General features: G+C 39.8%; 2 protein-coding genes and 1 pseudogene across 2 annotated transcripts; 2 read left to right on the top strand and 1 right to left on the bottom strand.

The window, feature by feature from the left end:
* Window positions 1-3,564: 3,564 nt before the first annotated feature.
* Window positions 3,565-6,817, bottom strand: LOC132187957 (putative receptor-like protein kinase At3g47110 pseudogene; annotated as a pseudogene).
* A 4,443-nt stretch (window positions 6,818-11,260) lies between these two features.
* LOC132169841 (uncharacterized) lies at window positions 11,261-12,484 on the top strand. Its single transcript, XM_088517617.1, has one exon. The coding sequence runs from the start codon at window positions 11,261-11,263 to the stop codon at window positions 12,482-12,484; it is 1,224 nt and encodes a 407-aa protein (XP_088373743.1).
* Window positions 12,485-17,558: 5,074 nt separating this feature from the next.
* Window positions 17,559-21,577, top strand: LOC148584977 (uncharacterized). Its single transcript, XM_088517618.1, has 10 exons — window positions 17,559-18,457; window positions 18,557-18,814; window positions 18,911-19,016; window positions 19,134-19,181; window positions 19,966-20,278; window positions 20,411-20,536; window positions 20,639-20,889; window positions 21,039-21,185; window positions 21,366-21,458; window positions 21,557-21,577. Exons 1-10 carry the CDS (start codon window positions 17,559-17,561, stop codon window positions 21,575-21,577), a joined length of 2,262 nt encoding a protein of 753 aa, XP_088373744.1.
* The last annotated feature ends 371 nt before the right edge of the window (window positions 21,578-21,948 follow it).

The following is a 21,948-nucleotide window of genomic DNA, read 5'->3' on the forward strand; positions in this document are numbered from 1 at the left end:
GAGTGCAATATGTGTTGTGAGCTCTAGCATATGTGTAAGATAAAAATCTTACTATTTGGTGAATGCAGATATTTATGAATGCATATTTCTTTTTGCAAATGCATCTTAAATTGATTGTGACATCCTCAATCTTTGGTGATCCTGACATGTCTCTCCTGGAAAGACACATATTGTGAAAATGTGATAACTTCTAAGTCTCAATAGCCCTAAGCAATCATATTTGTGTTAAGTGTGCGTAGCTTGATGTGTACTTAATTATTTACATAAAATCATATGATTATATTGTGGGTGTACTTGGTAAATAGTTGAGTCACTTGAAAGCTGCAAAGAAGTACTAAGGTATTTGCAGGGGTGCTAGGGACTTTATGCCAACGTAACGGTAATTCACATTCTTGATGTAGTTGGATATTGTGATGCCGATTACTGTGGTTGTCCAGGTAGTGTATTTGTGATGGTGGGAAGAACTATTACGTGGAAAAGTGTCATACAAACACTTATAGCTTCCTCAACTATTGAGACATACATAATATGTAGCTTATTGTGAGGTTACGTGTCAGGATACATAATTGCATAATTTTATCTTAGGGCTAGGTAGTCTAGATGCCACTGTGATGTCGTTAGAGATATTTTGAGTTTTTTCTGCATCAATTTTTTTTTTTTCTCTCGAAATACTAGGAGCTCCTTGTGATACAAGCATATTGACATAAAAGTATTTATTTCTAGAGAGAAAATTAGTTGAATCTCACATTTGACTTATGCATATTCCCACAGAACATATGTTGACGAACCCATTAACCAAGGGTATTTGGCTCCTATAGTGTTTCAGGAGCATGTGATTCATATGAGATTGTTAGAGTCTTTTGTTCTATTAAATTAGTGTGAGTTATGTGCCTTGTGTATATCGTGAGTATTTTTTTTGTGTTGTCATATATTGTTCTACGCGCATTTGTGTTAACTATGGCATTGGTGTTGTGATATGAGATATTGTGTGTGAGTCTCGGTGAGACATTGTGTATTAGTTTTAGTAGGCTTCATTTGAAAATATAGGGATCACTATTTGTGTGCAATAATTGCATTCTATTTTTCTAGACCACGTGATTATAAATACTTGTTATATGTTATACATCCTATCGATGTGCTCTTAACTTGTAGTTGCAAACACATCCGGATCAGATTATGTTTTTGGGATGCTTATTTGTGTTTACTTGGTAATTAAATGACTTATGCAGTCCAAGTGGGAGATTGTTGGGTTTTATTTCACTTTTAGGTAGACTGCATAGTCATTTTAATATTTGGGTCTATAATAGGCTGGACCAATCCTATAAGCACTTGAAGAAGCCATGTACTCTCACCCTACATATATAATGAAGTTAGCCTATTAGACTTTATTAGGTCATTAGAGGTGGGCTAACTTCATTAGGTCATCAGAGGATTTAGAGTTGAGAGACTAGTGCCCTCTATACACACAACACAACAGAACAAAGGGAGGAAGATGGCAGACTCATTTTCTAACAAAGAAGGTACATTTACATTCTTTTTATTATTGTTCACATGCTATGAAATAAGACAGATTTATTTTTTGAAATTCTAACAAGTTTGCCACCAGGTATTTCCACTACTTCCTTTTAGTATGAACTTGAAATGGATTGCCTTTCCAATAGGAATATCCTAATTGACAACAATGACTACGTATTAGATCAATTTGTCTTAAAAAAAAAAAAAAAAACAAAAACAAAAACAAAAAAATCTTCTACATTGACCTTTTTTTTTTTTTTTTTTTTTTTTTTTTTTTCTGACTCACCAGCTCCACAGTCCATACATTTGCCCATCTGACCAATTCAATGGTATCGCACTTGAAGGGTCCCATAAGCCAAACATAGTATCATCCCCCACCATGAGAAATTGCTCACCAAACATGCATTCTTTCTGTAACTGGAATTTGACATGAACAGTACTCTTTGATGGATCTGCGCAACAGAGACCAGGTATTGAGACTCAGAGATTGAGGGAGAATCCTAAAGACCAATGAGAAGTTACATGATTCTTCAATTTGGGAAAAGACCAACTACAACTTACCAGTTTCTTGAATCTTCAACCCTGCCTGCACAGAGAATGTGATACAAATTTGTCAATATACGATTCAATCTACACGGTTATATGTATCTATCAAAAGAAAGCAAAGGAAGCGTTTGTGGGTGTGTTTATTTTATATATATATATATATATATATATACACACATCTTAACCACACAGCTTGAAAGCTGCTCATCAAAAACAGAGAACCAAATAGTGTGTTTCTGCTCAGCAGCTGCAAGAAGAAGAAGAAGAAGAAAGAAAAGGTCTCGCACAAAACAAAAGCGAAAAACAAAAAACAACAAGAACCAAAAAACAATAAGGAGATTCTAGAGACCGACAAGACCTGGGTTTCCTACGAGAGACGAGCAACCACCGGTTGTATGGCCTTGTGTTGCACATATATCGAATGAGAGAACCCGAAATCAGCAACTTCACTTGACCGTAAAACACGAGGTTCGGGTCTATTAAGAAACAACTCTTTCGGTGAAACAACGAACTTGTCGACGACGATCTTGGAGGACGAACTTGATAGGGTGTTCATCACTCGCTCGCTCACTCGCTGCAACTCGGTAGGGTTTTGTTTGTTTGTGGTGAGTCAATGTAATCTGTTTCTAGTGGCTGTTATTGCTGTGAGTAAGTGACTGTGAGGCGTGGCCTTAATGGGTTATATAAATGGTGGGGCCTAATAGCGATATAATTATGTAAATGAGCGGATCCTATTCGACCTGGTATTCAAGCCCAAGCAGGGCCACTGGTGCTCTTGTTCCCAGGCCGGGCCGAGCTTGACTCCATGTAGCTCGAGCCTGGCCCAACCATGATCATGTCTAGGCTTGAGAGGGCATTCTCCGAATCTCCGATAAGAGCGTGCAATCATCATGTATTTCCATCAAACTAAGTATTAAATTTTTAAGTTCGGTTTGTTTAATTTTGTTTTGATCACAAGTCAAGCTTGAATTTATCATCAAGTTAGATAATATGTTTAAATTTGATCCATTTATTTTTTGAATGAACTCGAACGTGAGTATAACTTATTCATTCTGAGTTTTTTCTGTTTAAAAAAAAATTTAAAATTTAATTACAATGAAAACTTGCGCTAGAAATGAAATTACAAATAGGAGCCTTTGCCGCTTATACCACTTTGATGCAGCACTCATGACAAACACAACAGGATGTAAGAAAACACAACACAACTGTATATGGAATCTCACCAAGCTATCAAAGACGTCTCATTCCCAAGGAATATGGGATAAACTGAATAATTCTCATAGATCCCAATAAGTTCAAATTACACAACTTCATAACATTCTACCATGCACTTATTTAATAAGAAATAAGAGATAAAAAAAACAGATGATAACAATGACACACCAAACATGAACATATCTATGGGTGCATACCTAGGATATATAAGCTAAACCTACACCGAACCCACTAAGCATGCACATACCAAGATAAATGTTTTCATCAATTGGTGATGCATGCCGGACTTCAGGGAAATGTGTCTGTAATTGCCCTCATTTTGTTGACGACATCATTTGTGGGCAAACACTCATGAGGTGATGTTGCAAAGCACAATAGTCCAATTTGCAACATTGAGATCAAGCAATGCACCACTCTGCTTCTGGTATTGAAATGATGATCAACTTCTTCGATTATTGCGCTTTCTTCTATGTCAACATTATTTGTCTCATCATCATCTTCATTTTCTTCAAAGGGCATTGACAAGTCCACTATATCCATTACACGATATGGCAAAGCCATTACAGTAAACTTTTGAATGCTCAGACCTTCTTTGAACATGTCATCGGTAGGTCTTTTCCCAGTGAACATCTCCAGCAAGAGTACACCATAGCTATAAATATCTCCAAGTATGGAAATTTGGCCACCCATCCCATACTCTGCAGTTTATTAATACATTAATACATGATCACTAGATATTATAGTTCTATACTTAATCATATATATAACCTAAGAATTAGACTTGGACCTATCAAAATTAGGTTTGAACTTTCGTTCATACTTTCGCCTGAATCGAGTTATTGGTTGAAAACAAACCTGGAGGAATGTACTCGATGGAACCCTTCAATGCAATTGAAAAGTCTGACATACTTTGATTTTTGGAGGGATTATGTGATGCGTCAATGACGAACTTTGCTAATCCATAGTCACCAACATGGGCTACCATATCTTCATTGAGGAGGACATTGCTTGGCTTTAAATCACAGTGAACAATCGGTTTTTGGAAATGGAGATGAATATACTGTAATGCATAAGCGACATCCATGGCTATGTTCAGTCTCTGAATAAAGCTCAATCTCTTGCATTGATGTTGCTCATCCTCTATAGGATGCAGCCACTGGTCTAGGCTTCCATTAGACATGAACTGAAAAACTAGACTCTTAAAGTCGTTCCCTTGATGATCAACACTTGAGCAAGCAGTGATAACCATAAGGAGATTACGATGGCGTAAACTTCTCAAAAAATTGCATTCATTGACGAAACTCTTGGAACCTCCTCGTTGTTGAAGGTTTAACACTTTAACTGCAATAACTGCTCCATTGCTAGAGAGAACTCCTTTGTATACAGAACCAAAACTACCAGAACCGATCAAATTGTCCACAGAGAAACCATTGGTTGATGCTGAGAGTTCTGCATAAGATATACAGGCCAATCACCTATTCTTTAAGGAAGATGCAGCCAAAGGTCTCTTTCTCCATTTTTTAACATTACAACATGTGATGAAAAAACATAATAGAACAAGTCCCTATATGACAAGAATTGCTACTTTGAGTGCAAGGCATTTCATGGATGCACGTGTATTATTTTTGTAGCATGTTGGCAAATGTAATTCTGGGACACCACCACATAGTTTATAATTTCCAAAGATTGAAATTGTGCTTACATTCAAAAAAATCCCTTCACTTGGCACTTTCCCAAAGAGATCATTATGAGAAAGATTGAGATGCTTAAGTGACAAAAACTTGCTAAAAAATTCAGGAATCTGCCCTGACAAGTTATTGCGCGAAAGATCAATTTCGTTTAAACCTCTTAGTGTCTTCAAGGATGGAGGAATTGCTCCTTCAAATGAATTGACCTCCAAATGCAAACTCACCAAACTAGTACAACTACCAAGGGAAGCAGGAATTTCACCAGATAATCTATTCTCTGAGAGATCTAACTTCCAAAGATTTTTTAAGTTACCCACTTCAAATGGTAGTGTACCTGTTAAAGAATTATGAGACATGACCAAATAAATCGAAAGAGAGGAAAGACCAATAGCTTGTTTTGGTATAGTACCATTGAGATTGTTAGAAGAAAGGTTTAGTTCAAGCAAATCTTGGCAGTTGCCTAGGCTTAGGGGTATACTTCCCTCAAATTTGTTCTCATCCATGAAGAGCTTTATCAATTTAGTTAAGTTACCTAAAGAGGAAGGAATCGACCCTGAAAATTTGTTATTGTTCAAATATAGTACCCATAACTGCTGAAGCTTCCCAAGTGCATTGGGGAGAGGACCACTTAAATAGTTACCATGTAATTCCAGATCGGTCAAGTTAACAAGGTTGCCATTCCCATTGGGAATGCCTCCACGTATTATATTTCCACCCAGACCAAGCCACCTCAACCGGGAGGAAAGGTTGGCTATAGAGTTGGGCAGTACTCCATCAAATTGATTAAAATCAAGAGCCAAGACCTTCAAACTTGTACAATTAGCCAAAAAATCGAGAAAATTCAGGTCACCAACTTTCCTATTTCCAAGACTATTGTCATAGAAATTAAGATGAACCAAGTCATGAAAACTTGCTAGATTTTGAGGCACCGTCCCAGTGAGACCATTTTCACCAAAGTCAAGCATGTAAAGTCTAGACACATTTGACAATGACACGGGAATATGCCCTATGAAACTATTAAGATCGACAAAAAATCTTTAAAGGTTAGGAAGAGTAAGGCCAACATTTGGTGGAAGGCTTCCATGCAGCAGGTTTGCAGCAACAGAAAAATGGTATATGGAAGATATATTATAAATCAGAGGAGAGATAGTACCAGATAGATTATTCACAGCAAGACTAAAAAATCTCAAGCCTGATAGACGGCCAAGCTCACTGGGTATGCTCCCTTCTAGAATGTTCCGATAAAGGGAAAGGACGTACAACAAAGAAAAGTTTCCTATCCACGCTGGGATACTTCCTATAAGGTTGTTCCTAGCAAGTTGCAGGAAAACCAACTTTAACAATAAATTGAACTGCTTTGGAATATGCCCAACTAGTTTGTTGTCAACAACATGGAGCACTCTAAGTTGTGTACAATGACTTAGATTACTTGGAAGGTTCCCACCAAAGGAATTGTAACTCAAGTTGAGATGCTGCAGGCGCCGTAGTCTTCCTACTTCTTGAGGAATTTCATCATAGAAGCTGTTGTTTTTCAGGTTGATTCCAGTAAGGTAAGTGAGATTTCCAATAGAAGGTGTTATGGAGCCAGACAATCTTTGAGCTTGTAGGTTAAGAACCATGACTCTTTTAGTGGAGGGGCTGCATGTAACACCAAACCAATTACAGAAATGGGCGGAGTCATTCCATAAGTTCATGATTTGAAGTGGGTCTTCACTAATCCGATTCTTAAAGTCAAGCAACGCCAAGTGATCAGACTCATCATCTGCATAAGCGGGAATTCTTGCAGACTTCAAACTTGAGCTCATAAACAAAAGAAAAGTTCAGTGAAAGAGGATAATCAAAATCCACTTGGAATGCAGACAAGACACTACAAAAAAAAGGCCATTTCTTCACGTGGCAAACAGTAATATTTTTTTGGCACGTCAGGAAATGCTGACGTGTCAAAAGTAGCACGTCAACAAATTATTTACTGACGTGTTAAAAGTTACACGTCAACATTTACTGATGTGTTGAAAATAACACGTCAGTATTTACTGACGTGTTATAATTGACACGTCAGTAAATTTGAACCAAATTTAATCTGACATCATTTTAAAATTAATAAGTAATTGATTAATTATTTACTGACGTGTCAAATACTGACACGTCAAGAAATATTGACGTGTCACTTTGACACGTCAATAATTACTGACGTGTCAAAGTGACACGTCAGAAAATATAATATATATTTACATTTTATATATATATATATATATATATATATATATATATATGTAATATATATATATAATATATATGATCCCAACATTATCAGGTTAATTTAATATTGTACAATATGATCGAATCCCAATTAACATTCAATAAAATTAATTTTTAGAAAACAAACACCGGCCAGTACTTTAATATATACTTTTCTTTTATAACACGTACCGTAACCCGTGCCATTTGAACATTCAAAACTTTAAAAAAAAAAAAAATAAATAAATAAAAAATTAATTTCCAACTGTTAGCTATGTTTTACTCGAGATACCGTATATATATATATATATATATATATATATATATATAGCAAAACCATGCAAAAGGATATATATATAACATTAATTTAACGTGCATGCATGGTTCAAATTAGACTAAAGGATATATATATATATATATATATATATATATATATATATATATATATATATAACATGCATTTTTCTCGATCTCGTTCATTTAATTATGAGATACCAAATTTGGTATTTCATTAATTAAAATAATTAAAGTAACAATATTGGTGATCGATGATATTAAAGTTTTGACAAACACACACACACACACACACACACACATATATATATATATATATATATATATATATATATATATATATATATATATATAAACCATGCACGCTATATATCATTTAGGTTTGAGCCATGCACGTTAAAATGAAATTGTTGTTTGTAAGATTAACTGCGCGCACTATTTACGTACATAAAATAAAACCAAATACATGGGAACTCAAATGAAATACAAAAGAGGAAAACATAAATTATATTAGTATTAATATAATTAATACTATATTATAAACATATAAACATGTATATATATATATGCATGCTATTTAAAAAAACATGTATAAATATATAAAATTAATATATATTAATATGTATTTAATTAATATAAATAATATTTATATATATTAATTTTATTACTGACGTGCCACATAGGCACGTCAGGATTTCCTCACGTGCCACATGTGGCACGTCAGGAGCGTGCCTTGGGAAGGCCAGCGCCTGTTGGCCGTCCATCGCATGCACCTACCCCTGATATATATTTTTTTTTTTTGACTTTACCTCTCTCCCCTGCTTCATCCCTCCAGCCACTACACTCGTCTCTTCTCTCCCGCCAGCCCCTGCATTTTTTTCTTCTTCATTTTCTTCTATCTCCTCCCTCACTCTTCCTCATTTTCTTCTAGCTCCTCCTTCATTTTCTCTATGATCAGCTCTATCTCTCTGCCGGAGCGAAGTACGTACCACTCTCTCTAGCTAGCTCACTCCCCATTGCCGGCCACCACCTCCACTTCGCCGTTGCCGTCTCCGGCGATTCTCCGGCCGAATCTGCTCCGCCAATCTCCTCCATCTCTCCTGCAGGTATATATATATATATATATATATATATATATATATATATATTGTTTTATTATTGCAGAATATATAAAATATATACATTGTGTTGTATATTGCAGAATTTTATGTTTTATTTTGTCATATATTCGCATGATGTTTCAATAATGTACGGGATTGAGTATTTGTGAGCATGTAATTGATGTTAAATTTTTTTTTTTTTTTAGGAATATCTATTAATTAATTACTTATTGTACGTTGGATATGCAGATGCATGGAAAATGATGTTTCTTATGCTAGGTAGGTTTTTGTTTGAAAATATAATTGCTTTTTAAATGTGGCTCTGTTTTTTTTTTTTTGGTAGGTTTGTTTAAATGAAAATGTAGGCTTATTAATTAGTAAGGAATTTATAACACATTACGTCAATTTTAATCTATCATTCATTTCAATATCGTTTGACCTTCTAATTAAGTACGTGTAGTGCGTGGTGACATATAATATTGATAGAGATTTAATTTAAGTCTTGGTTTAATTAATATTCAAAGTTAATGTGTTTTTTAATATTCTTTTAACCATAAACATTATGGATTAATTTGTAAGTTATAAATTCACACACGATGGTTCACTTCGAATTACATGGATTTAATGGGAAAAAGAGTTGGCAAACGTGCAAACCTTGTCAAACTTAGAGAGACTTCAAATGAATAAGTAAAAAGTCATGACTTTGTTTTTTACACTATTTTTTTTTCACACTTTTGTTTTGAGTGTTTTTAACAAGTCTAATCATAATTAAACACATAACGTAAACACTTGCAAAATATATTCAATTCGATTCTTACTTCATTCTATCCCACATATATTATTTTTCAAACAAAAAAAACCATACAAAACGGTTTACAGTTTTGGTTAATTTGAGGAACTTATAAGCTTGTTCAAGTTGATGGATCTAACACGAAATTAAAGGGTTAATTAGTCTTATATCTCTACCTTGACATGACCTAAACTCGACACGCAAACCCTAGAGGAGAAGAAAACAATTTCCAAGTCTTGACGGCTGTGGTAGAAGGTGATACAATCGTAGGGTGTAGCAAACGGTTTGACAGATTCTATGGAGGAAGACCTGTCTAGATTGTGGGGAAATCTCTCCCTGACGTAGGATGAAGAGGTGGAGGTGGAGATTAAGCATGAAGCCTTATCCGGGATTGTCTCCAGAGGACAATCTTGCTTAGTGGGGAAGCTACTTACTGAAAGGTTCATTGGAAAAGACATAATCAGATCACAACTAATACGGTGGTGGAAACCAACGGGCAGACTAACTCTCAAGGTCGTAGGGGAAAACACGTTCTTAATCGATTTCGAGCATTATTGGGACAAAACTCGAATTCTCGAGGGATGTCCTTGGGTGATTGAAGGGAATGTATTCTCAGTGGCAGAATTCGATGGAGTCACTCCGTTGGAGCAGATCGATTTTGTGAAGGTGGCGTTCTGGGTGCGGATGTACAAACTCCCCCTTGCTTGCATGGGAACTGAGGTTGGGAAACAGATTGGTTCCACGGTAGGTCTTGTGGAGGAGGTTGACACCGATGAAGATGGTATTGGATGGGGAAAGTTTCTACGTGTTAAAATCAGATTAGATTTAACCAAGCCACTGGCTAGGGGCCGGCGGCTAAAAATTGAGGGTTCATCGGTATGGATTAATTTCCAATACGAACGAATCCCACGATTTTGTTTTCACTGTGGCGTTGTGCTCCATGGTAGGATGGGGTGTTTGAAAAAACCTGGACCTGGTGTTTTAGGGAGTGCAACCGAATATGGTCCGTGGCTGAGGGTACCACCACCTGGCCGGCGATTTCGTGGGGGAGCAGATGCAATGTCTGAGAGAATGGAGACTGATCAGTCCATGTCTGGAAACCGAACAGGGACAGGCATGAAAAGTATGGCCGGAGAGGGGACAAAGACTACTTCCGGTGAAGATAGTGGAGCCTACTATGGAACGCTGGCGGCGATGGAGGAAGAAAACGGAACCGCTAATCCAACGGCGGAAATTCATTCAAAGGGGAAAGATCCGACGGAGAAGGGAAAGGATGGTCATTATAACTGTATTAATGCTAATTACGGAAATCATGGAGGAATCAATTACTTTGGGCAAGAATCCGTTGCAGCTTGGAGAGAAATGTCGCCATTTAATGCTAATGCTGAAGACGTTACTCATGTACAAACCGTTATGGAAAAGGGAGGAGAGGAATGGACTTTAAATGGAAAGAAGCCAAATATAGATGCGGACTCAGAAGGCAGAATTTATGATGAGGGAGCGTCGGTCTATCACGGAAAGAATGGAAGGGAAAGCAACGTGGAATTGGGGGGAACGGGTAGTGCATGTCCTGGCCCAACTCTTGCTGATGTGGAAAAAAATATGGCCAAAACGTCATTGGGTGAGAAAAATGGCCCATGCAAGGAAACAAAAACACTATCTTGGAAGCGGCGAGCCCGTGGTGTCTCCCAGGCCAGTCAGTCTTCTCCAGTAGAACAGTTGGGGAAAAGAAAGACGGGTGATGCTAAGGGAGGGGGAGCTGTCTCGGGAAAGAAGGGACGTAACTCATCACAAGTGGGGTTAGCAGAAGCAACAAAAAAGAATGAAATTGGATCGGGAGTGGCGGTGGCTGGTTCTCAGCCCCTCCGACCGCAATGAGCATAATGAGTTGGAACTGCCGGGGGCTTGGGAACCCCCGGACAGTTCGTGACCTCTGCCGTTTGGTGAAGGCAAAGAAACCCGAAATGGTTTTTCTCATGGAAACGATTATGGGAAAAAATAAAATGGAGCGGATTCGAAGTAGGTTGGGTTTTCCCAATATGTTAGTTGTTGATTGTGTTGGCAAAAGCGGGGGGTTGGCGCTCCTATGGACAGAAACAATTGAGGTGGAGGTTCAAAACTACAGTTCGCGTCATATTAATGCAAAAGTAAGCACAAAACCTTCGATGGGATGGTGGAAATTTACGGGCTTTTATGGGCACCCGGAGGCGAGTAAACGGAAAGAAGCTTGGGGCCTTATTCGATATCTTGCAACTTTGGATCCTAAGCCTTGGATTTGTGTGGGGGATTTCAATGAAATCCTTTTTCTGTCTGAAAAATGGGGAGGGAATGGCAGAAACAGAGGTTTAATGGCTGACTTCCACACTACTTTGGCAGATTGTGAGTTAGTGGACATGGGCTTTAGGGGACCCAAATATACATGGAATAATGGGAGGGAGGGCGAAGCTTTTATTCAAGAACGTTTGGATAGAGCTGTCGCAAATGATAGATGGAGCTCCCTATTCCCCCAGGCGGAAATGTTGGTGGAGGGTTCAAGTTGTTCTGATCATTTACCTTTGTTTGTGGTGTTCCATGAACAGTGGCGAAGGAGAAGAGCAGAACGGCGGTTTATTCATGAAGCATCATGGGTGTTGGATGGGACCTATGCAGAAGTTATAAATTCTGCATGGAACCCACGACACACACGAGTTGGCGAATGGGGAGGCCTGTTTAAAAAGCTTGGGAGGTGCAAAGTGGAGCTGAAAAGGTGGCAGGAAAAAAAGAAAAAACCAGAAACAGAAATTAAAAATCTGAGTTCTCGGTTGGCTGGCCTACTAGCGCAAGAGGGACCGGAGTATGCTGCCGAAATTTCTACTATCAAACTTAAGGTGCAGTCTTTAATGGAGCAAGAGGAGCTTAAGTGGAAACAACGTGCGAGGGTAGAGTGGCTACGGAATGGAGACAAAAACACTCGCTTTTTCCATGCATGTGCAAATCAGCGAAGAAAATCCAATTCAATCCGAATGGTATGTGATCTAGCAGGAAACTGTATGGAGACTCAAGAAGCCATTGGAGATGCTTTTGTAGATTACTTCAGAGAATTATTTACTTCTGGATGACCGGATTGCATGGAGGAATGCTTAGGGGCCATCGACCGACGAATCACGGACGATATGAATATGAGGCTGCTGCGACCATTTACGGAAGAGGAGGTCAGCTGTGCTCTCCATCAAATGGCCCCTATGAAGGCCCCGGGACCGGATGGTTTTAATGCTTGTTTTTTCCAAAAAAATTGGAATTTGCTTGGACCGGAGGTTTGCAATGCTGTACTTTTTTCCCTTAATTCTGGAGTGATGAATAAAGAATTAAATTCTACGTATATAGCACTGATACCTAAATCCAATAACCCTCTGTCTATCTCGGACTATCGTCCTATTAGCCTATGTAATGTCCTTTATAAGTTGATTTCTAAGGTGTTGGCAAACAGGCTAAAAGAAGTGTTGCCCGCTATCATTTCACCATACCAAAGCGCCTTTATTCCAGGGCGGCTTATTACAGACAATATTTTGGCAGCTTACGAAACTCTTCATACCATGCAATCTAGGATGTATGGGAAGAAAGGTTTCATGGCTGTCAAGTTGGATATGAGCAAGGCTTACGACCGGGTGGAATGGTCTTTCTTGGAGGCAGTTATGAGGAGAATGGGGTTTGCAAATAGATGGATTAATCTTATCATGATGTGTGTTTGTACGGCTCATTTTTCAGTGTTGGTTAATGGAACCCCTGTGGGACCAATTATTCCCACACGGGGTATACGTCAAGGAGATCCCATCTCGCCATACCTTTTTATTCTCTGTGCGGAAGCTCTTAGTGGCCTGCTGTCCCGAGGGGATCGTGAAGGACCGTTGAGGGGTGTTCCTACCTCTAAGACGGGCCCTCGCTTGAATCACCTTTTTTTCGCTGATGATAGTTTATTGTTTTGCAGAGCTGATGTTGAACACTGGCACCGTTTGACTGGTGTCTTGAAGCTCTATGAACGAGCTTCCGGCCAAAAGTTGAATGCTACCAAAACTGCAATTTTCTTTAGCCGCAATACGACGATTGCAGACAAGGAAGCTGTTCTCGCAATTGCTGCTATTCCGGCAACCCAAAGATATGATACCTACCTGGGACTTCCGGCGTTGGTTGGGAAGTCTCGAATACAGGAGTTCAAGACTATTCTAAACCGGGTTGAAAAACGTCTTAATGATTGGAAGCTCAAGTTTCTATCGCAGGCGGGAAAGGAGATTTTACTGAAGGCGGTGGTGCAAGCAATCCCGACGTACAGTATGAGCGTGTTTAAAATCCCAAAAGAGTTATGTAATAACATAAACTCTTTGATGCAGAAATTCTGGTGGGGTCACAAAACAAATGATAGCCGAATCCATTGGATGAGTTGGGGACGTTTGGGACTTAATAAGGCGAAGGGAGGAATGGGGTTTCGGGAATTTGGGTGTTTTAATAAGGCACTTTTGGCCAAACAAGTGTGGCGCCTTTGGAAATCACCTGATAGTCTAGTGGCAAGGATCTTGAAGGCTAAATATTTTCCGAGGTGTGAGGTGTTGAATGCTTCTGTGGGAACGAAGCCTTCGTACGCTTGGAGGAGTATTATCAGCTCAAAAGATCTTATACATGAAGGACTGTTCTGGCGGATAGGTAATGGAGCTAAGGTCTGCATTTGGGGTGACAAGTGGGTACAATTGCCGAACAGCTTTAGGATCCAATCCCCCCCAACTCCGGAATTTCATGACTCCAAGGTGTGTGCTTTAATTGATGAGGATACTGGCTGGTGGAACTCAAGACTCCTCGGACAGTTGTTCAACAAGGAGGAAGTTGTAGCTATTCAATCCCTCCCCCTTAGCAGTACCAACCAAGCAGACATGTTGATATGGAGGGGAACAGCCAATGGCATCTTCTCGGTAAGAAGCGCCTATCACCTGGCTAAAGAGGTGGAAGATCGAGATAAGGCTGGATGCTCAATGGGTTTACATAAGAGTGATGTATGGAAACTGATTTGGAAGTTAAATATTCCAAATGTGGAGAAGAACTTCATATGGCGTGCATGTCAAGATATATTACCAACTCGGGACAACCTTTTGCGGCGTAAAATTGTAAAGGACCCGTTATGCCCGGTTTGTGGATTGGAGGCTGAGACATCGCTACATATACTGTGGTCGTGCCCTTCTACTATGGACGTATGGGGGGCGAGTTGCAAAAAATTTCAGAAGAGTTCAATGCAGGGGCCGGCGTTTATCCATGTTTTTGAAGAGTTTATGAGGACTGGCACTGAAGATGAAGTTAAAAAATTTGTGGGAATATCTCGACAAATCTGGTTCCGAAGAAATGAGCTGATCCATGGGGGAAAGTTTGATCACCCAAATATCTTGATTAGGAGGGCTACCAATGCAGTTTTGGAGTATGAGCAAGCTAAGGAAGGAGACAGTAATGAGCAGCAGAGTCAGAGGGCCATTGCGGAAGTCAGGTGGAAGAAACCTCCGAGGGGTCGTCTGAAAGTGAACTGGGACGCAGCACTCAACCGTAACAGTGGACGAATTGGCATGGGGGTAGTGGTTCGTGACCATGAGGGAGTTTTTATGGCCGGCCAGTGTAAAATCAGTGAAGGAATTATGGATGCCACAACTGCGGAGACTATGGCCATGGTAAATGCTGTCCGTTTCTGTCAACTGCTGGGCGTGCAATACATAAGTTTGGAAGGTGATGCAAGAAATGTGGTAGAAGCAGTGAACTCGAGCGAAGAAAATTGGAGCAAATTTGGCCACTTAGTTTCTGATGCGAAATCTCTACTAAACCAGTTCATTTTTTGGGAGTGTCACTCTGTGGGACGTCAAGCTAATTTTGCAGCTCATCACCTTGCAAAATTGGCTGCGGGTATGGGAATAAATAGGGAGTGGCTGGGAGAAATCCCTGATTGTATCTCGGAGACCATCCGAGGAGAGCAATCTGTAATCTTGGATTGATTTTAATGAGACCAGTAAAGTTTTTCTTCAAAAAAAAAAAAAGTTGAAATATAACGCATTAAAATTAATATTACCTAAAAACTAGTTGGAATTTTGTTACAATTGTGATTAATATGAAAGAAATTAATCTAATGTGTCAATAACCGAAGAAACGTTCGGACCAATAATATATATTACGAAAACATTTACCATATTTGCAAGACACTCAAAATTCTTTTAACCTTTATATATATCATATAAAAAATAAATAAATACACCAAACAAAAGAGTTGTATGACCCATGCATGTCATCACCTACTAATTAATGCCAAAGTCTAATGACATTTAAGCTATATTTATTGTATTTAGGGTCCTCATAATGAACCTAGCTCGGTAGATGTACTAGAACAACCTTATAAAATAACCTAGCTAGAATTATTTTGTTTAAGGTCCCCACCAAAGAAAATGCTTAAATTTTGTATCAAGTATTTTTTTTTTATTTGGTTTTTGTAGATTAATTATAATAGATAAGGGTTATAAATACACCCTTCAGTACGGATGAATGTAGATACGCATGAATATGTATATATTTTGGACATAAACAATTTAAACCTATATGAGAATATATAGGTTTATATTTTTAATGTGGTTCAAATATTTAGGTTTCGGTTTATGTTTATATACATGCATGTGCTTGAAATTAGGTATACAATTTTTAAGTCTTATGTATTTATTCCTAATTCATGTACGTAGATAAAAATGGACAAGAGTTGGATGACAAAGTCTAAGGGTACGAGGGAATACAGAGACGGGTGTAGATTATTTGTGGAGTTTGCATTTAGTAATTGTAGAACCCCTGATGGATTCATCTATTGCCCTTGTAAGATTTGTCGAAATAACCGGCGCCACCCGACGGGTATCTTATTCGACCACTTGACAGGGGGAAAAGGAATGATGCCAGAATACACACTTTGGTTCTATCACGGTGAGAAGCATGTACAGGGTCTTCAAACCGGGTCTAATTCTAATCGCCCGGCCTCAGATGCGGGTGCAAGCGCAAATCAGGGTGGAGACATGCACGGAATGTTGTGTGATTTATTCGGCATGCACGAAGTAGTCAGGGAAGACAATTGTGAGCCTCAGGCCGTGGTGCAAGGGGGTGAGGAAATTGTGACCGAAGAAGTCGCTGAAGGCGATGCACTAAAGTACTACAACCTACTTAAAAAGGCGGAGAAAGCACTTCATACTGGGACAAAACATAGCAAACTAAGTGCGACTGTTCACCTGTACAACTTGAAGTGTGTTGGTGGACTTAGTAACTCGATTTTCTCGGCTTTCCTAGAGTTCATCAATCAGTTGCTGCCTGAGAGTAATGAAACTTTGCCACTTAATACGTATGAGGCGAAAAAGTTTTTACAAGACATGGGACTAGGGTATGAGAAGATTCTGGCGTGCCGTAATGACTGTATGCTATTCTGGAAGGGCAATAAAGAGTTGGATTCATGTACCGTATGTGGAGAATCTAAATTGAGTGAAGCAATCAATTTAGATGAGGACGGTCAACCCATATCGTCGGGCAAGAAACCTCCGGTGAAGGTGTTGCGGTGGTTTCCACTCATACCACGACTACAGAGGTTGTTTATGTCAGAACATACAACACGCTTTATGAGGTGGCATGCAGAAGGCCGCACTAACAATGGCGTATTGAGGCATCCAGCCGACGGCGAAGCATGGAAGTCATTCGACAACTTACATCAGGAGTTTTCATCGGACAGCAGGAATGTAAGGCTCGGACTAACCTCGGATGGATTTAATCCATTTGGGAACATGACTACATCTCACAGCACTTGGCCTGTAATGGTTGTGCCCTACAACTTGCCTCCTTGGATGTGCATGAAACAGACATCTTTTATACTATCATTGATTATCCCGGGCCCAAGTTCACCTGGAATGGATATAGATGTATACCTTCAACCCTTAATTGAGGAGTTACAAGAACTATGAAATGTAGGGGTACGCACATATGACGTCTCAAAAAAAATAATTTTGTTATGCGAGCGCAGTTGATGTGGACAATTAATGACTTCCCAGCTTACGCAGATTTGTCTGGATGTCTACCAAGGGTGAGAAGGCATGTCCTTGCTGTATGAACTCGACAAGTTCGAAATGGTTAAAACATGGCCATAAATGGTGTTATATGGGGCACAGGCGATACTTGCCCATGGATCATCCGTGGAGGCGGAACAAAGGAACATTTGACGGCAACGTAGAGCTAGAATGTGCCCCTGATGTGCCAAGTGGAGATGAAGTCATAAGCCAATTAGAAGGGATGGTGTTTGGGGATGAGAACGCCGGTCAGGCAAGGCAGGCTGAGAAAGAAAAAAGAAAGAAGCAGAAGACGAATACTTCTAATGTGGTGTGGAAGAAGAAAATTATTTTCTTTGGGTTGCCGTATTGGAAAGATAATTTATTGCGGCATAATCTTGATGTTATGCACATAGAGAAAAACGTGATGGACAACATACTTGGTACAATACTAGACATTCCAGGGAAAACAAAGGACAACCTCGGCGCCCGCTTAGATTTGCAAGAAATGGGTTTGAGACGTACACTTCATCCATTTGTGGACCCGCAGGATGGTAAGACCTATATTCAACAAGCTACCCACACGATGTCCAAGGATGATAAAACACATTTTTTGAAAGTGCTACGAAATGTAAGGGTGCCCGACGGATATGCTTCGAACATTTCTCGTTGTATACGACTTAAGGACCGTACGATATCGGGGTTTAAGAGTCATGACAGTCATGTACTGATGCAGCAGCTTCTACCTATTGCATTGCATGGATCACTTTCAAGCAACGTGGTTAGACCTCTTGTTGAGATGTCCACATTCTTCAGGTGCCTATGTTCAACAACATTGACCGAACATGATATTGACCGACTACAGTGTGATGTCTGTATCACGTTGTGCAAGATGGAACAGGTTTTTCTCCCAAGCTTTTTTACGAGTATGGTTCATGTGGTCGTGCATCTTATCCGTGAATGCCGACTCCGTGGACCAGTACAGTATAGATGGATATATCCGGCAGAAAGGTAAAATGTGTTTATGGATATTCTTGCATTTTTTGGTTTTAGGTGCCAATACATGTCAAGTACTAACTAAACTGAAAATATGTATTGGTTCATATTTAGGAGCCTTGGAGTATTCAAATCTAATGTGCGCAACAAAGCGGCTCCTGAGGGCTGCATTGCGGAGGGCTACATAGCAACTGAGTTGGTGACGTTTTGTTCGAGATATTTAGAGAACACACCAACCTTTCACAATAGGATACAAAGAAATCCGGATGGTTCAAAGGGAAATGGAACACGAGTCCGCCTCGACCGAATCACAATGACACAGATACACCGGTATATTATGTTCAACTTGGACGAGTTTCATCAATTGCGGACGTAAGTCGAGATCTTTTGCCCGCACCTTGCATGCTCAATGAACTTGTGACAATATTGTTCGTATTGAATTATAATTAACATAATTTCGAATTGTAGGATGCACATGGATACGCTTAGGCGATCATGCAATAGGGGACGAACAACAGAGGCTCAGTTGGAAACCCAATATTATGACTTGTTTTGCGAGTGGTACCGTGACTACGTAAGAATAATGTGATGTTTACCTAGAGCAATTGTCGAAGTTATTTGCGTGCTATGTTTTTTAAAATCAACTAAAGTTAGTAACTGTGCGTTTCCATTGAACGTAATATATTCACAGGTCGATCGATTGGACGAGCAATCCAGGAAGGAACTTGGTGAGAAATTGGTAATGCATTGTAGAGGGCTGAGGGAGGCAGCAGTCAGATACAATAGATATGTGGTTAACGGCAAGCTATTTCGCACTATTACATCTGATGCCGGAAAGAGGACTCAGAACAACGGGGTGTGTGTGCCGACTCTTGATGGCGACACGTACTACGGGAAGTTAACGGAAATACTTGAAGTTGAGTATTACGACAGGACTAAGTACGTAATGTTTAGGTGTGACTGGGCAGACAACACCAGGGACAAGGGGTACAAGGTGGATGAGTATGGTATAGTACTTGTCAACTTAAAAAACCTAGTCCACACGGGAGAACTAGCTTCTGATGAGCCGTATGTGCTAACTTTACAAGTTGACCAGGTATTTTACGTACAAGATGATAGGTGCCCAGATTGGGCTTGCGCAGTAACAACCAAACCTAGAAACATATACGACGTTGGTCAGGGTGAAGGACATCAAGATTCATGTGCCAACTACCACGAGTGTGAGCCTCTCATATTGCCCAGAAATTTTGATCACGATCTACAAGATCATATCGAATACGTCAGACACGACTTAGATCCAACCGAAGCGTATGTATATATATTAATATAATTAATTTTATATTTATGTTTAGATTGGTAGTTGTTCACTACATGCACATTACATCAACACACTTAATTAAGCTGTGCATTTGCTAAAATCTGATATATATCTCATGTACCATTATGAGTCATGCATACTTAAGGTAGTGAATATTTCATACATTGTATACGAAATTAATTGGGTTTGTGGTGTTTTTTTACAGGGTACCATGAGTACTAGGGGGAAGAAGAGAGCACGCAGGGGCTCGTCTGTATTGCGGCAGTCTATGTCGCCTGGGCCTCTGGCAGGCCAACTTGATGACAGCGAGCAACAAGACGTTGCTCAACTTCTAGGGATACAGGAAGGATATCGACCAGTCCTTCCAAGTACTATGGGAGGGGAGACCTCTGTCCATGCTCCATACAGTCGGGTAGGCATGGCCCAGATGGGGTATCGGATTGGTTCGTACTGGGACAGCGAGTTACGACAGTGTTCTGAGGGCGATGTCGAGCGGCTAGACACCCAGCATAGCGCAGGTACGCCCGCCTGTTTTGTTTTAAAGATTCATAAGTTTGAAAATTTTTAACTATATTGGTGCAATATTAATTATATTTAACTACAACTACAACTTCAGAGAATTCTAAACATTCTAAAAAAATACAAAGCAGGTATGGAGGATAGTGAGACACAGGCCCCAGAAGACATGGTTGGTGGGGCACAGGCCACGGATGACCCGCAGCCCACCGACCCTGCTCCCGGCGACCGGTTAGGCCCTCGGCAGGTCCGGACCATAAGTAAGTGTATATGCTCTAATGTCGTGCATATTAGGTTTTAATTTACATGTTAGTTAATATTGAATTCGAAATTACTTACCTTTCTAATTTTTAATTTGTTAGGTACTGATTCTGAAGGAAACACCATTATTGAGGTGTGCACCATTCTAGACTCGCACAGGCGGCCGGGATTCCCCCCTGGCAAACGGATCATACTGGAGTACAATGCATCATTCCAGCCCGTTGGATTTAGCGCCGTGAGGTTTAGGCGGATGACCGGGGACATAGTAAGGAGCGGCAATTTTGTCCGAATACCGGACGATTGGTCGAAGGTACCGGACCGTACCAAGGATGATATTTGGGATGCCTTGATGGTATGTTTTTTAATAATATGTCAAACACTCGTAATGTATATATGTATATATACGCTCTAAGTTGCAAATATATATGTGTGGTTATATCTATATGCATATACACATATTTTAAGTTTTTTTTTTAATTTATCAATGTTGATCTTGTGCAGGCATACTTTTTCGTCCCGCCCGAGTACAACTTGGAAGCCATCAAGGATGAAGCATTTTGGGATATGGGCTCCAAGCTGCGGACTTGGAGGCATGATCTTAAAAAAATTTGTGCCATTACCGAGGAAGATACTCCAGACACTATACAGGCAAGACTAGGGGGACAGAGGCTGGGGTAGTACAATGCCGCCGACTTGGATATATTATTGGAGAGATGGTGTACCCAGGAGAATAGGGTAGGTCATGAGTTAAACTATTTGTGTTGTGTAGTGTCATTAATTGTACGTAATTGCGTTAGTATTAACATATTAAAACTGTTAACTGTGTAGGAGTATGCGACTAAAATGAAGACATTGCGAGCATTAAATTATTCACCACATTGCACCGGATCAAAGAGTTATGCCAGGTTGACATATGAGGAGGTAAGTGTGTAACAGTTGTGCGCTACTTATAGATGTGAACGTACATGTCATCATTTGATATATTAATATCGTATATGTATGTCCTATTTTATCTGTAGGCCGAACGTTTGGGCCATTAACCTACTCGTGCACAAAATTACGTCCGTTCACACACGAAGAAGAACGGTTCATATCCGAATGATATTGTGAAGGAGAGATGTGTATGCTACTACTCACCTTTCATATATTGTTTTGCTTGTATATTTCATAAATTATTTTCAATTAACAGTTGTGCGCCCCACTGACTCAATAATTAATGTGACAAACAGGAACGGATGAAGGAGCTTATACCCACCGACCCTACAGCATCGTCTAGCATCACAGAGGGAACGGTAAGGTGGGCGCCAAACGACGCATTTGACCAGGCAATTGGAAATAAGCCTGAGTATGCCGGTAGGGTTCGGATGGCTGGACCAAATATTCTGCCTGTGCAGGGGACCATACGCTCATA

This window comes from Corylus avellana, chromosome 6 (assembly GCF_965113065.1).
Source record: "Corylus avellana chromosome 6, dhCorAvel1.hap1.2, whole genome shotgun sequence".
In the NCBI taxonomy this organism is placed as follows: Eukaryota; Viridiplantae; Streptophyta; class Magnoliopsida; order Fagales; family Betulaceae; genus Corylus; species Corylus avellana.

Excerpts from the sequence above, each read along its gene's own strand:
- LOC132169841 (XM_088517617.1), top strand. The coding sequence starts at position 11,261 with ATGAGCATAATGAGTTGGAACTGCCGGGGGCTTGGGAACCCCCGGACA.
- LOC148584977 (XM_088517618.1), top strand. The coding sequence starts at position 17,559 with ATGGGGCACAGGCGATACTTGCCCATGGATCATCCGTGGAGGCGGAAC. Across the intron at positions 18,815-18,910 it reads GAGTTTCATCAATTGCGGAC|GATGCACATGGATACGCTTA; the intron begins GTAAGTCGAGAT and ends TTCGAATTGTAG. Across the intron at positions 20,279-20,410 it reads AGACACCCAGCATAGCGCAG|GTATGGAGGATAGTGAGACA; the intron begins GTACGCCCGCCT and ends AATACAAAGCAG.